The following is a 16,778-nucleotide window of genomic DNA, read 5'->3' as shown; positions in this document are numbered from 1 at the left end:
AAATGCAAGAAAACTTAACCTATGTTTGGATCTTAATAAAATTTGGAGAAATTGGGGAGGACAGAGAAGAGCAACAGAAAAGGGATGAAGAATGGGACTGAGGTAGTATCGCTCACATTCTGCAACTCAAATACTGGGGCACATTGATCTGGCATAAGGTCTAGTAAAAGAGAGTATCTGAAATTTGGACTGTTTTGCAAAACCCCAGAGATGTGGTTAGGCGGACAGATCCCAGGAGGCATGGCCATTATTTTACATATATATATATATATGAATAGTTATAGAAAGGTTTTAGCCTTTTTTGGATCACAGATCCCTTTGATGATCTCTTGAAAGTATTGAACCTGCTTCCCAGTACTAGACATGCACATACAGTTCCCGAAAGCAGAACCCTCCTGTTAACTATTTAACTTTCCAGAATATCAAAAGCACTTTATAGCTGGCACTGCTTTGAAGAATTCGGATAGACCTGAGGAAGCATCTGGGCTGCCAGGCCAGACAGGGAGACTGGCAAATCAGTTATCAGCTGAAGTTCTTAACCCTCTGACACCATTCTTGGATGATTTAAGCCAGTGGGTTGTTTTCTGTTTGTTCTTTAATTGTTTGGAGTAACAGACCCTTGTGATGAGCTGACGAACATATGGGTCATCTATCCCAAAATACGTCCACACACACACACACGCTATTTTGCACAATATTTCATAGGGTTGGTGGACTTCCTGAAGTCCACCCACAGACTTTGGGTTATGTTTAAGTGAAGACTTTCCTGGACTCGGGGGATGCCCCTGCAGACCTTTCAGAATAACCCTCTCTCATCACAGGGCCTAGAGCGTTCTGGACGGAACGAGGTTACTGTACCGGGAGACAACAGAACCCCACGGCCTCTGGACAAGCCCCGCCAACTCTCCCCTCCCCCATGCCCGTTCGCGCAGGTGCGAAAACCTAAGATGCCACCCCGGCGCGTCTGCTCAGGAAGATGGGGGGGACGATGGGACCCTGAGAGCTGGAGCGGCTGGGGCCTTCCCGACCTTGCTTGGTGACCAAGCTCTCCGCCCAGGCCTTTCCATTTCCTCAGCAGAGGGCGCCGCGGGCCGGAACGTGCTGACTGACCTCCCAGAGCGGCCCTTCCGGCTTCCACCCCCTGTTCTGGGCGGTGGCGAGGGCCCGTGACGTCCCAGGAGGCGGGGCCAGCGCCTTTGCCGGTGCTGGAGCCGCCATTGGAGCCGGCTTGGCTTGCGGGCTCCGCTGAGGAGCGGGAGGTTGGGCCGCAGTTAAAGTCGCGTCGGCTCCTGGTCCCTGGCCCTTCAGCGGCATGGCGTGCGGGGCGACGTTGAAGCGGCCCATGGAGTTCGAGGCGGCGCTGCTGAGCCCCGGCTCCCCGAAGCGGCGGCGCTGCGCCCCTCTGCCCGGCCCCACTCCGGGCCTCAGGCCCCCGGACGCCGAGCCGCCGCCGCTGCTTCAGGCGCAGACCCCACCGCCGACTCTGCAGCAGCTCGCCCCGCCCGGCAGCGAGCGGCGCCTTCCAACCCCGGGTAACCTACGCTGCGGGCTTGGCAGGAAGCCAGGCCCAGGCATTTTTTTTGAAGGGGGTGGGGGAGGGAAGCTCATGAACGCTAGGCTAATTCACTCGCGGACCCCTTCTTTGCCCTGAGAAAAGGGAACTGGGGTGTCGCTGGGCCTGGTCGCTTCCGGGGATGGGAGACATCCGGGAGGCGTAGGGGGGCCACAGTGTCGGTTTTCGGTTTTCTTGGAGCTGGAGAGCCTAGGGGGGTGGGCAGCGGGAGGAGGATGGGAATATCCCCGGCCGCTCGGGGCCCTCGCAGCCCCCGTAGCCCTTCCTGCGTCCGCTGCCCGCGCCTGCACTGAGCCACCCTGCAGATCCAGTGGGCCATGGAAAATTGGATTCCGCTCACGAACCCGGCCTTGAGGGTGTGGGGTTGGGGGCGGGTTGCTGGGAGGGGGCCTGAGTGCGTGCTGTGCAGCACTGTGCTGTGGCTTGTAGGGAGACCTGATTTCCAGAAGTCTTTAGGGACTTAAGGCCGCCGTCGAAGGCGTGGAATCCGATTTCAACCTGTTTCTAAGAGACTGGCCCTGTTCTTTTATTGTATGGCTGTGGTCCTGTACCATATATGGCTTGAAATCGGTAGGTCGTTAGCTAGAATTTGAGAATCCTTAAACATACAGAGGTTCCGGAAGCAGGAATTCAACCATCCGTAACAGAGAGATTCTCCTTCAATAGGGATTCCACATAGGCCAAGGAAAGAGGAGAACTGGTGTGACAGTAAAGTTAAAAAAAAAAAAAAAAACCCGAACCCCTAACCATTGTGCAGGAGTAGAGGGGAAAGTGCATCAGAATGAATAGTTAGCAGTTTTAAAGGGCTTCCGGAAATGCGGGGCGGGGGGTGCCTCAAAACTGGACTTTGGCAAGTCATTTCTTTGTGTGGGTTTTTCTATTCTTCAAGCGTTGTCAAAACCTTGAGGTTGCCTTAAAATCATTCTTTCTTGCCCCTTTTCAGTTACCAGTGTCTTTAGCCATTATTTCCTCCTTCTGTGTATCCACGATGCAGATTTGAGGCCCTCATCCTCTCACACCAAGATCCCAGCAGTTGCCAGCCAGGCTCTCCTAGGCACTGTATCCTTACTTGTGTTCACCTTGTCTCTTTTTTATCCTGGCATTCAAAGGATTTATCAACTCTAATCATTTCTTACCTAGTCAGTCTTTTATACATTTTTTCCCCAAACTATGCCTTTGCTCTTTTCCCCCAGACCCACTTGGCTGTGCCTGTATCCTGTCTTCCATCATGATGTTTTCACCTTCTGTTTGTTAATCCAAATACAGTCGTTTCTTCAAGTCTTCCATTACCTGACTAACCCTGCTCCATAAGGAACTCTATTCTACTTTAAATTCCCTGATCATTTATTGTTGCAAAGCCTTATGTACTGAATGAAATAATGTTTGCAAAAGCAGGGTACATAGATGTCCTCTTGAAGTGATATTTTTTTCTTCCACTGCTCCTACAGATACCCAAGGAGAGTCACATAATCTTTCTGGATCTCTCTTCTGCAAAATAGAATTAGTACTTGCCCTGTCTATCTCAATGGAATTTATGTAAATGTTTTATTTCTTCCAATACTACCCTCTAGATTAATTTTATGGTAGTTCATAATATAGCAGATGCTTACTAAGTGATTGTTCGATGTATTTGGAAGCCTAAATATGGCAGGGTGCTGTAATGGCGTCGCTGTTTTTTTAATCTTAAAATTTAATTTTTGCATAGATTTCTTAGTCATTTTGTGTTAAAATATTTTATTAAAAATATTCATTTGTAAAGGTTGATCAGTTATGGTTCTGTCATGAAAGAAACAATAATTTGGTTCTTTGGCTGAAGAGAAAGATGCCTTCTGGATTAAAAAGGAAGAATGGGGGAGGAAATATGAATTGCTAAAAAAAAGAAAGAATAAAGCCAACTAATAGAAAAGTGAATTTAAAAATCAGTGACTTCATATCAAAATATCCTACTTGTTAACTCAAAAGTTCTCTCAGAAATAGTCAAGAAACTATGTTCTTACTAAACTTAAAAAAAAAAAAGATATGTATCATAGCACTTTTTTATGGAAGGAGCCTATAAAATTAAGCCTTTCATTGCTTAAAGGAGCTAGATGGATACCAGACATAGAAGGGGTTTGCTGACCTCCAGGAAATGTTTGTAAACATGGAGGGAGTCTAGATGCAAAGCAGTTAATTGATCATGACTTGAGGGTTGGAGAATAACTTCCAGAAAGGTAGCATTTTAGCTGAGTCTTTGAATAATGTTGGGGGGAGAGACCGCCCCAGTTCAAGCAAAGGAAAACTGCTAGAGCAAAGGCTAGAAAACCCACAGGTGAAGGAAAGGATAGTTTAATGCAACTCGGTTGTAGTGGAACTGGAAAAATAATTTGGGGCCCAGTCTTGGAAGGCATGGAATGCCATGTTCAAGAGTTTGAATTTGGTCTGTAGCAACTAAGAGTCATTGTAAAATTTTGAAGATGGGCTTAGTCTGATATAAGCTGGAAGCACAACCTCAAATAATAACGGGAGGCAAGAATTTAAATTATTATCCACTGTTAAAAAGAAATTTGCATTTTTCTTTTTAAAGAAAAAAATGCCTTGGCCTGCTTGGGAAGAAAGTCACAGCTACTTCTTTTTCTCCTGTGCATACCATGTTTAGATTCTTGGACTTCCCAGTCCTTCTACCAGCCTTAATGTTGTGTCTTTCCATTTGTTCACTTTGCTGTACAGGAGGCAGTTAGAAGTTTATCAAAGACCTTCTGTTCTCATGAGCATTGTCCTCATACTTGTCCTTTCTTGTTTCAATTCTTTGCAGTTCCTTACATCCTTGTATTGATTCTGGCAAGTATGTGCTTGGAGAATAATGCATTTTAAAGATGAAGCAAAGACTTCATAAATTCAGGGATCTAAAATATGAACTTCATAGCGTTCTGAAAGGAAAGCTTTGCTAATCCTGCATTGTTCCAGTGTTCAGGCTTGAGAGTTCTGGAGTTTAGCTACGTGTGGAGCTACTTTGAGTTCATGTCAGTCCCTGGACTGTACCATCACTTGTTATGGCATTGTTAATGTCTTTGGTGTTGATTCTCACAACTTTATTGGGTAGGCATTTAACATTTGTTTTGAAGTACTAGGCTAAAGATCCTGAATGATTTCCCAAGGTCACAGTCACATAGGAAGAAGCAAAATGACATTATTAACACCTACCCCCCATTAAAAAAAAAATTGTTATAGCAAAGTATATATTAGAATAATGTAAGTGGGGGGGTGATATAATTTCCTGGCTTTTGTTTTTTATAAGGAGGCTTTATGATCTGGAAAGTGAATACATATTCTATAAAAAAACCGCAAAAAACTTGTTGAAAATCACATCTTTTCAGATTCTGTGTTGTCTCTAGGAGTGGCCTTCAAGGTGGTTAGTGATTTGTGTGTCCTGGACTCCGTTAATAGCGTTAACAAATTAGTTTATGATTACCTTGACACAGAATAGTAATCTGAATCCTACCAAATATTGCCTCTTATAGGATCAGAAAATTCTTTTCTAAGCTCTGACCATCAGTTCTAAGCAGTAACCTCAGGTCTTCTTTTGGTCAGTGTCCAGGCTGTGAACATAATGGTTTCTGGTCTCCTCTTCCCCAAAGATCTTGAATCCCAAACAGGACAAGAGTTTCATTGTTAGAAGGCCTTGGTATAAGAGACTTGTTCCTAATACCCTTGTTTGTGAAGTTGTGCAACTCAGAGGAGATCAAAAATTGCTTCTTATTAGGTGAAGAAGCTAAGGATGGTTTTGTTTGTTTGTTGCTGTAAGTTGTCCTACTTAATCCTACAGCAAACAGCAGATCTGGTCTTCATTGTCACAGGAAAAGAAGCAAAGGGAACTACCTGGGTGGTTTATGCCAAAATAGCTGCTATCCTATGTATTACTGAAATAGTGGCAACAAGAGGAAACACTTTGGGGATTATAGGAGGAGTGCTTTATCTGGTATAAACACATTTGTTAATATAACATGGGAGGAGGGACAAGAAGCTTGAAGAAGTAACACAGTAAAGTGAATGCTCAAGTGTGTTTCTTTTTTATTAGAGCAAATTTTTCAGAACATAAAACAAGAATACAGTCGTTATCAGAGGTGGAGACATTTAGAAGTTGTTCTTAATCAGAGTGAAGCTTGTACTTCGGAAAGTCAGCCTCACTCCTCAGCACTCACAGCACCTAGTTCGCCAGGTAAGCATGTTTTAGTGTGCACCATCCATTTAAGAGTTTGTAAGTGGTAATTAAAATGATGGTTTCCTAAACCAGAATTGATTTCATCTAAAGTACTAAAATTGATAAAGTGTATTCATTGTATTACTACTTATAAATACTTTTAAAACCATGGAGTCATGAAATTGCAAAAGACCTTAGGTTGATTTGACTGGGCTTCCTTCCACCCAATTCAAGAGTACCCTCTATAACTGCAGCATATAATACCGTAGCCAGTAGCCACATGTAGCTGTTTAATTTTAAATTACTTAAAATTTAAATTCAGTTTCTTGCTGTGGTAGCCATATTTCAAGTACTTAGTAGCCACGTGTAGCTGTTGTATTAGACAGCACTATAGAACATTTCCGTTATTGCAGAAAGTTGTGTGACAGCACTGCTCTGTAATATTGACAGGTGGTCAGAGAGGATGGCTCAAAAATAGAATCTCAGGGTTGGAGGGAACCTTCATCGTCACATAGTTCAGTCATGAGTCTTGCCTGCCATATCCCTGTAAATAGTCAACAGGCCAGGGCCCAAACATCACCACTGGTGGTGGACTCTGCCTACTTTAACAGTAGAGGAGAATATTTGTTTCCTCACAGAATATTCTACTTTATAACAGTTCTAAGAGTTATTAAAAATTACCTTGATTAAAACTTGTCTCCTTACAGAACACAGATTGATGTTGGCCAGGAGATAGGGGGAGCGGGGAATGGGGACAAACTGCTTAATGGGTAAGGGGTGTTATTTGGAGTGGTGGAGATATTTTGAAACTAGATAGGGGTGGTGGTTGTAGAAATTATGACTATACTAAATGCCACTGAATTGTTCAGTTTTAAAATGGTTCATTTTATGTGAATTTCACCACAAATAATTTTTAAAAAAATTGTCATCTTGGGACTTCCCTTGTGGCACGGTGGTTGGGAATCCACCTGCCAATGCAGGGGACACGGGTTCGATCCCTGGTCCGGGAAGATCCCACATGCCGTGGAGCAACTAAGCCTCTGCACTACAGCTACTGAGCCTGCGCTCTAGAGCCCACGAGCCACAACTACTGAAGCCCGTGTGCCTGGAGCCCATGCTCCACAACCCGAGAAGCCACCACAGTGGGAAGCCCACACACTGCAACAAAGACCCAATGCAGCCAAAAAATAAATAAATAAAAAATAAATACATTAAAAAAAAATTATCCTCTTATAACCCAAAGGTCTTGACCCTCAAACAACACCCTTTCCAATTAATTGCTCTTGCCCATACATGAGTGATAGATCTTTCAGTGGTTGTAGCTAGCACGTCTCTCCTTAATATTCTCTTCGGATTTTAGTAATATCATTTTGAAGTAATAAAATATGTTACGGGTAGAGAAACAATTATAAATAATTACTGACTAGATGTTTTGCAGATTTTATTTGTAGAGAAAAAATTTTGGTTTAAGCAAAAAACGATTTGTTTCTAGACGTTAACTCGTTTATAGACTAAGAGGGCTGAAGAAACAGATTCTAGGCTGAGCTTTGAGGAAAACTCAGAACTGGGCTGCCAACAGAGCTGCTGCTTTTATCATGATCAAGAAGCCAATTTCCATCTGGCATCCCAGGGGAAATTTTGGTTTCCAGCTGCAGTCTAATGAACATTTCAAGGGCCTCCCTGGTGGCACAGTGGTTGAGAGTCCGCCTGCTGATGCAGGGGACACGGGTTCTTGCCCCAGTCTGGTGCGTCCGCAACGGGAGAGGCCACAACAGTGAGAGGCCCACATACCGCAAAACAAAAAAACAAAAACAAAAAGCGAATCAACTCTATGTGTTAATGAACATTTCATTTTTCTCAACCTAGTTTCAAAAGGGATCAAGGATGAGATGTGTAGTGCCTAATCATCTCCTTTTGTCATTCGTCAGTGACTTAGCTAACAGTTTTTTATATTGGGGAAGTCAACCATTTCTTATCAGAATCACCTGTGGAACTTAAAAGATGCCTAAGCCCTACCCCAGAATTAAATCGACATATGTATCTTTTTTGTTGTTGTTAATTCTACAGATAATGATGATGCACCACCATGATTAAACGTAGGTGTAGATGATCTCCAAGGATCTGGGTAGCTCTTATATTGTGAATCTACTTTCTCTGATTCAGACTAGAGGCTTTATATCAGCTTCAACCTTTTTGTTCTTGTTCTTTACCAAGTGAGCATTCTGTATGGGCTCGGATCGTTATGGCATCAGAACTGTTTTTCTATGTGCAGATCATTTAGCACACCTGAATATACTTTCCTCCTACTTCTTAATTTACCTTCAGCCTTGCCTTGTAGAATGAATGTCAGAACTTTGTGAAACTATTCCGTGGAAAATATCATTTTTCTAAACAATTTTTATATCCTAGGACTCTTTGCATAGTTACTAATTCAGAACCCTAGAGCTAGAATGTATATGTAAACTAAGTATGTCTTTTGGCCAGGTTCCTCCTGGATGAAGAAGGACCAGCCCACCTTTACCCTCCGACAAGTTGGAATAATATGTGAGCGTCTCTTAAAAGACTATGAAGATAAAATTCGGGAGGAATATGAGCAAATCCTCAATACCAAACTAGCAGGTAGGCTGAGGCAGTGGCTATGCCATTGTTAATAGGGTTCTGTAAGGATTAATCCCAGTTAAGTAAATGGTAACTTAGAAAAAGCGTAACACTTAATTCCAGAAGGTTTAATGAATTGTGAGTATTAATTTTCTCTCTTTGGTTACTCTCTTTTGGATTCTAAACATTTTATTTATACATTATATGGAAGGACTTTTCATTTACATTTCTGAAACAAGATAAGCCAAGCTTTTCTTTCAAGAATTTTCCATATGAATAAAGGCATCAAGTAGGTTATTCGGGCAAGCTGGTGGGTAAACAGGTGGTAGGAATCATGCTGACCTCCCAACAGGTGGTTGGGAAGAGTATAGTCTACACATTCAGACTTCCTGGTGGGAGTCACTTTATGGATGTGGGAAGTCAGGCATCCTGTGATTTAGAGGTACTTTAAAGTCTGGAAAGCACCGCGCAGGCTAGAACAAAGAGTGATTAGTGATGGCAACCAGTAGACCCTTTTGTGAAAGGAAGGGATCTAAATCAGGAATAGGAAGTAGTACCTGTTTAGTGAAAGAGGGTGATGTTGTGATCAGAGAGGTTTTAGGCAACAGCTTCTTCCTGTAAGTATTGTTTTCTCATGTGGTGGCCCACACCACAGAATGTTAATTGGTCGGCTTTAAATTGAGAACTGTTGATTTAACAACAGAGTTAAATGAATTTCTTTATAGTAACATTTTTTTGATCCTTTAATATACTAACAATGTGTATTATAAGAAGTAGCTGTAGTATGTCATTCCCCTATTCTAACCCCACTCCAAAATTGTTTAGACCAGCTGACTGTAAGTCACTTCTGTGTTCTTGGATGTCAGACTACCTTCTGTCTTTTTACTGAGTTTCCCTTCAGAAGGTACTTCTGTGGAACTGTCTGCAATTAGGTAATGTGGAATTTTCTCTTAGCTTTCTAGCCATTCCACCTCTATCACTCAGTTTGTATGTTGAAATTTATAGAAAAGATAGAGTGCAGAAAAGAGCTTCAAGCTTCATGTCCTATAGGAGATAATACTAAAATTTGCTGGCTTGTGGTAGTGAGCACAGCTGTCTATCTTGGGAAGCCATTAGCAGGAGATGGAATTACAGCAGGGGTGAGATTATTAGGAAAATGTTAGCGATGATCAGTGACCAAACCTAGGAGCCAGGGATTTGGCTCTGGGACCTAAGAGAAAGGAACAGATCTCAGAGTGACCATTATAAGCAGGGCCTGAGCGTGGATAATATAAACTGGGAAGCTAGATGTGATTCTGACCCTTGATTCTTGAAAAACTGCGGGAGAGTTTCTGGGGATAGTATATACTGTCTTTCCCCTCACAGAACAATATGAATCTTTTGTGAAATTCACACATGATCAGATTATGCGACGATATGGGACAAGGCCAACAAGCTGTAAGTATTGCCAAGTTTTTCATTGAATTTTTCAACTTCCAAGAGCAAGATTTTGACACTGAGTACCTTGTCTCCTGAGAGCAGAAAGCCCCTGTGAAGTAAAATAATAGATAACATTTAAAGAATACTTATATGTCCAGCACTGTGCTAAACCCTTTAAATCCTCACAAAGTTTATTTAATCCACAATTACCCTGTGGGGGAGGAACTATTCCTAGTCCCATTTTACAGGTAAGGATAGCATTTAAAGAATTTAAATAATTTATCCAGGCTCATACAGCTAGTGGTTCAGCCAGGATTAAAACCCCAGGTGGTCTGACTTCAGTGCCAATTTGTTTAATACCTGGCTTTTCCCTCAGAAAGGTAGTTTCAATTGTTAATTTATGAAAGTTGAGTCCTTAAGCTAGCTTATCAAGTGTGTGGTCAGAATTTCTTAATTCTAAACATCTTGCAACTACCCATTACTCAAAACAGAAATTATAAATAGCTATATATGTAAACTGAGTCTGAGTCAAGTTTCTTAAATTCTTGCGAATTTAGGACCTCTTTAGTGGTGATTGATATCCTCTACTGTTTATCACATTTACTGTTAGTTAATATTAAAAAAGCATGACACTATATTTTTAGTATTCTTACACTCGTTTGTTTTTTATTCCTAATTTATAGATGTGTCCTGAAGCTTTCTTGCATATCTGGGTACCAGGTTTGACCTCAAGAGATGGCTGCTGTACACTTTTTGCAACTGGTTTGATATCACATTTCAGCTCCAACTTTGCATCCTGAGAACACTTAAATGTTTCTGCAGGTCCATTTTATACAACTTGAAAGACCTTAAAACTTTCCGGTTGCCACAAGCATATGTTTCTTTTCTGCTCATCCAATAAACAGCTGTGCCCTACTGTGATAGATTTTCCAAACAAAAATACCTGGAGCAGCAGTTTAGCAAAATATGCCCTCAGTGGCACTCAACAAATGGAGTTTCCCCAAGCACAGTTCTGTAAGAAGTGTGTGTGAGAGTGTGTGTATGTGTGTGTATGTGTATTTTAAGTTATTATTTGTATTGTGCAAATTTTTTTGATCTTGGGGATTCTGGCTGTGAATTTGATGCACGACAATTATGGTTAAAAACATTTCCTTGGTCTACAGAAGATCATTAATGTTTTGTGACCATATAAGTTGTAACAGTGGATTGTTTTCTGTGTAGGTGTTATTGTTAAATACAGGGACTGTTTCCAGGCACAGAATATGAATCATAAGTTAGGATGGACATTAGATGTGATTATGACGACATAGCAAAGGTCTGTGGTCCTAGGTCTACAAATGCGTGGTGAGGAATTAGAACAAACCCGAGACAGGCCATTTGACACATGACTCTGCCTAGCTGTGTTAGAACATTACTTTGACTCCAAGCCTTAAAATACCCACGTGGAGTCTGTGCTCACCTCATTCACACAAGGAGCTCCCTGGACACTGAACCTCTAAGAAGGAAGAGAGTCTCCTCTGGAGGAGGAGCATCAGGCTTTGCTTGGGAGCATGACAAAGGTGAGCATGGGGCTGGGCCACGCCCCTGAGGCACTGCTACTTGGGAGGCGCCACTTCACCTTTGTATCACTTATTAGAAATAGAATTTGGATCCTTTGGTCAGGTTCCCCCAAATTCTTTTAAGAGATGTCCATGTTCGATTGCTTGAGCTTTGTTTTGGCAACCCCCTGCCCGAAGTTGCTTACAGACTGTTCTTCACCTTATTTCCAAGGCTGAGGAGCAGAAAGTAACCTCTGTTTTGAGGAGGTGGAAGTTAAGTATACATTTATTTTTTACTGTGACTTGTTCAGGACCACGTTTTACAAAATGCCTTGTTTCCTTTATTATTGTTTCGGAAAGGAAAGTTCTATTAAAATTGTTTTAGTTTGAATATAGAATAGTTTTTTTAATTAAGGCTTATTTTGAAAAAAAAACTGTGTTTAATTCAAATGTATGCCAGTACCTTCCAAAGTAAGGTAATATTCAGAGACAGTTGTCCTGATCAGATGGCTTAGAGAAGTTTCTGGAATATTCACATTCGAAGATTCCTTATTAATGAATGTCTTTGACTTAAATCTAACCAAAAACTGCAACATTATTCTTTGTACATTTTCATTATATAGTGTTAACAAGCTTAGTTGCAAACAAATAAAATACTTAAGCTATTTGTTTACCTTGCCTTCTTAATACTGTGATAATGTTTATTAATTCAAATAATTTATGTGAGGCTGCTATAACCATTTCCCTATTTCAACATTACATTTAAGATTTAAAGACTTTTTAAAGCCCAGAAGTGATCTTTTAATAATTAAAGAATTATTTTTACTTCATATTTGAAGGGCAGTGTGTTTCATCTCTTGTTTTTCCAGGGTAGTCACTTGTTCCTGGAAGAGAAGAATAGCAGTGGCTGTAATGGGAGTGGCCTTACAGTGGGATAGTCACCCTAAAACAAGGGCAGGGCAGCTGTGGGGGCCATCCGAAGTCCTGAAGGATGGGCCAGAAATGGGGAACGCTGCCTCACTGAAGTCTTCTTGTTACAGAATCAGTGTGATATGTTCATTCACTCTTGCAGTTGTCAGCCCCATTCCTACTAAATGGCTGCTGGGTGGGAAATAGAGTAGGTTTCTATAAGGAAAATGACAGACACCCTCTCACTGCACCTAGTGTTGTTAGGCTGTTTTATTATCATATGGTTGCCCTTTGGGACCACAGAGTAAGACCACGCCACCATAGCTGGGTTTTGGGATCTCCTCAAAAGGGACTGGACATGTTTGTTTAATGTTTTATGCAGAGAGAAGATGACTCCTGGGTCAGAAAATGGGGACCTGTGAGGTAAGCCTTAGACTAGTGAAAGGTGTTTTTTCCTAGACCTTGATTTCTAGGGCTTGAACATAGGGGCATTTCCAGGTAGGGATGTGTCTTTGTCTCATGGAAATAGGTCAAGGCCCAGGGAAGAAGTCAACCTACGGAGACCGTAAGGATGGGCCAGAACCTGTGGTCTCAGAAGATCTGTATCTAGTGAGCTAGTTAAAATTTTTTTCTGTTTGAATTCCATTTATTATCTTTAAGTAAAGTCTTCACCTTAAGGGGAATGAAAGGAGTAAGTGTCCATGCATACCTAGGTCAGAGGAGTACAGGGGAGATTAAAGTTTGCGAGGCAGTCATAATTGTCAAGAGCTCCCAGGAAAAGAAGAACATCAGAAGACACATGAACTTGGGCCAACCTTCCACACACGGTGAATCTTCTCTGCCCACCAGGGAGGATTGGTTGTTTAGTAGCTAAAGGAATGGCCTTTGGATGTTTGTAGCCCTAGAGTTTAGTCTGCTCTGCCACTAATTTGCTATGTGAGCCTTGCCAAGCTACTGAACTTTCTGAGCCACGGTTTCCTTATCTGTAAAATGAGGGTTAATTGTATGTACATCATTGGGGTTTGTTTTCAAATAGATTAAATAGTCCATGTAAAGAAAGTATTTATATTTAGCACAGGTTGGGGCATATAATATGCACTTGAAAATGTTACAGCAGGTTTCTTTACGGTGGTCTTCATCAGATCTGAAGACCAAAACCTTTCTTTCTGCAGTGGTGATTCTCAACTTTCCAGAACAAATAGCCCCTTGTTAACATCAAATCTCACATTCTCTTATTAGAATTTGTACTTTTTAAGTGTTTGACTAAAAAATAAAAGATAAATGACAAATGAATTCAGTAATGCCTTTCAGTGAATCTGTATTTTGTTACTCAGCAGGGATCAGCAAACTATGGCCTATTTTTTGTAAATAAAGTTATATTGGAACACTGCCACGCCTATTTGTTTGCATCTGTGGCTGCTTTCATACTGCAACTCCAGAGCAAGAGACAGTATGGACCACAGAGTTGAAAATACTCTCTGGCCCTTTATAGAAAAGTGTGTGGGCCCCTGCACTGTAGCACTGATAGACACTTGAGAAATCTCACAAACAAGGCAAATTTGGTGCATCATGGATGGGGGAGTCACACCTCAGGTTGAGGTATGATGAAAAATTCTGCTTACAAATGTAAACTGGTTGCCAAAGTGAACATCTTACAGAAAGAGCTAATGAACTTTTTAGAGTAATGATTCTCTAGGATGAGGGCAGGGAGCATACTGTTTAGAATGACCAGTTGTTGTATCTTTAGTATACTTAACTTTGAAATTTTAGTTACAAAGGTGAGTGTGAGAATTTTATCAGGAGATAGCATGGGTTTAAAGATTGTTAAATACTGTTAAGGAACAGTGACTTCTGTGCTGCCCTGGTGGTTCTTCCCTTGAAAAAGCCTTCAAAGTATGTGTAGTCTCCTATAGCTGCAGTTGTCCCTGTCAGTCCATGAGGCTCCTAAAAGCGTAGTTCAGGCACCCAGGGGCTATTTCCAGATTGGCAAATTCCTTAAGAGAAAGAGATGCTTTGAGTTCTAGGCTCTCTGGGTTCTTATCTAGATTTTGTCTCCGTAATTCCTCATTACCTAGTTAGCCTTTTTATGCTTTTAAGAAAATGATTTTTATATTGCAGCTGTTGTCTAGTTGGTCTTAGCAGTAGGCTGATCCACATTTCCTGAGGCATGGTACCCAGTGTGCCTTCATGTTAATGGGAGAAAAGTAGGGAAAGACATGTTTATTTGGCTTTGAATGTTTTTCAGTCACTCAGCAAGCATTACTGGTGTCTTCTGAGTTATGTATTTATGGAGGACACATATATGTGTTTTAAAATTTATTTATTGTTTATTTTTCTGCCACATTGAGCAGCTTGTGGGATGTTAGTTCCCTGACCGGGGATCAAACCCCGGGCCCGTGACAGTGAGAGCACCGAGTCGTAACCACTGAACCGCCAGGGAATACCCTATGAGTTGAGTTTTAAAAGCCTGACAAGTTCTGTTAAGTAGTCCTAGTCTGTCTTATATCCCCAGTATCTTTTTTTTTTTTTAATTTTTATTTGTTTTTTTTGGCTGCATTGGGTCTTCGTTGCTGCGCACAGGCTTTCTCTAGTTGCGTCGAGCAGGGGCTACTCTTTGTTGCAGTGGGCGGGCTTCTCATTACAGTGGCTTTTCTTGTGGAGCATGGGTTCTAGGCGTGTGGGCTTCAGTAGTTATGGCATGCGGGCTCAGCACTTGTGGCTCTAGAGTGTCAGGCTCAGTAGTTGTGGCGCACGGGCTTAGTTGCTCCTTAGTATGTGGGATCTTCCCAGACCAGGGCTCGAACCTGTGTCCCCTGCATTGGCAGATGGATTCTTAACCACTGTGCCACCAGGGAAGTCCTGTATCCCCAGTATCTGACTTGGAATTAACATAAATAAATACTTAGTCAGATGGATCTTGACTGCTGAGAAGGAGCTCCATCTAGCAAAGAAGGTAAGCAAGCAAGGTAAAAGCTGCTAAGTGTTGGGTAAATGGTACAGGTAGTGGACCAAGGAAAAGAAAAGATGGTAGATGGTTCTAAGTAAGCAACAGTGATCAGGAAAGGCTTCATTCAGGGTGGTAGACTTGGAGTGAGGTGTTTTTTTTAACATCTTTATTGGAGTATAATTGCTTTACAATGTGTTAATTTCTGCTGTATAACAAAGTGAATCAGCTATATGTATACATATTTTCCTGTATCTCCTCCCTCTTGCATCTCCCTCACACCCTCCCTATCCTGCCCCTCTACCACCCCTCTAGGTGGTCACAGACCACCGAGCTGATCTCCCTGTGCTATGTGGCTGCTTCCCACTAGCTATTTATTTTACATTTGGTAGTGTGTATATGTCCATGCCACTCTCTCACTTCATCCCAGCTTACCCTTCCCCCTCCCTGTGTCCACAAGTCCATTCTCTACATCTGCATCTTTATTCCTGTCCTGCCCCTAGGTTCTTCATTACCTTTTTTTTTTTTTTTTAGATTCCATATATAGATGTTAGCATACAGTATTTGTTTTTCACTTTCTGACTTACTTCACTCTGTATGACAGACTCTAGGTCCATCTACCTCACTACAAATAGCTCAATTTCGTTTCTTTTTATGGCTGAGTAATATTCACTGTATATATGTGCTACCTCTTTATCCATTCATCTGTCGATGGACACTTAGGTTGCTTCCGTGTCCTGGCTATTGTAAATAAAGCTGCAGTGAACATTGTGGTACTTGACTGTTTTTGAATTATGGTTTTCTCGGGGTATATGCCCTGTAGTGGGATTGCTGGGTCGTGTGGTAGTTCTATTTTTAGTTTTTTAAGGAATCTCCATCCTGTTCTCCATTGGAGTGAGGTTTTAAAGGGTGAATAGGGCTCAGGCAAAAGTAGTAATTGGGGCTTGAAATAAGCAAAGGCTGGGTGGTGGGAAATCGTGCTGGTGTGCAGGGACAACATTCTTGTTTCAGCCAGGGTAGGAAATGCATGTAGATTGGGAAAAGAGCTAGAAGCTGGGTAGTAGGGGCTAGATAATGAAGGGCTTTTACAACTAGGGGTTTGACCATTCCTCTTCAGGAATCTGAAGAGTTTGGGGGAAACTGAGGTGAGTACAGAAGGGCAAATACCAAACTAGAGACAGATTGACCAGTTAAGGGCCTCTGTTTTTGTCCAGTCGGAGATAACAAAGGCCTGAACATTGATTGGGAAGGATGATTAAACATGGCTCTGGCTTTGCCTGGCTAAGAGCGTGGCACACATTCCCACTGGGACATTTTCAAAGATCCTTTTTCTATTGGCTTGGCTTGTCTATGCCCCCGATTTAACGAATCCAGCCCAATTCCATAGCTGCTGCTGTTGATGGGTTTTGTCTTGTGTTTTGTTTTTCACAGATTCTCTTAAATCCACCTATTCTTTTTTTTTAAAGAATTTATTTATTTATTTATTGGCTGTGTTGGGTCTTCATTGCTGCACGCAGGCTTTCTCTAGTTGGCGGCGAGTGGGGGGCTACTCTTCATTGCAGTGCGCGGGCTTCTCATTGTGGTGGCTTCTCTTGTTGCAGAGCATGGGCTCTAGGCACG

General features: G+C 41.9%; 1 protein-coding gene across 2 annotated transcripts; it reads left to right on the top strand.

Moving 5' to 3' along the window:
* Nucleotides 1–1,213: 1,213 nt before the first annotated feature.
* Nucleotides 1,214–11,976, top strand: AKIRIN1 (akirin 1). Of its 2 annotated transcripts, XM_082834530.1 has the most exons (5): nt 1,214–1,532; nt 5,628–5,768; nt 8,235–8,369; nt 9,714–9,785; nt 10,451–11,976. In XM_082834530.1, the coding sequence occupies exons 1-5, from the start codon at nt 1,313–1,315 to the stop codon at nt 10,459–10,461; spliced, it is 579 nt and encodes a 192-aa protein (XP_082690656.1). In that variant the 5' UTR covers nt 1,214–1,312; the 3' UTR covers nt 10,462–11,976. The 2 variants fall into 2 exon arrangements, with proteins under 2 accessions (XP_082690656.1, XP_082690655.1); XM_082834529.1 differs by lacking the exon at nt 10,451–11,976 and having other exon boundaries at nt 9,714–10,413.
* The last annotated feature ends 4,802 nt before the right edge of the window (nt 11,977–16,778 follow it).

This window comes from Leucopleurus acutus (genome assembly GCF_964270905.1).
Source record: "Leucopleurus acutus genome assembly, chromosome: 2".
NCBI classification, from domain to species: Eukaryota; Metazoa; Chordata; class Mammalia; order Artiodactyla; family Delphinidae; genus Leucopleurus; species Leucopleurus acutus.
Note: the sequence above shows the minus strand (reverse complement) of the source record. Positions and strands in the feature narration are given on the sequence as shown.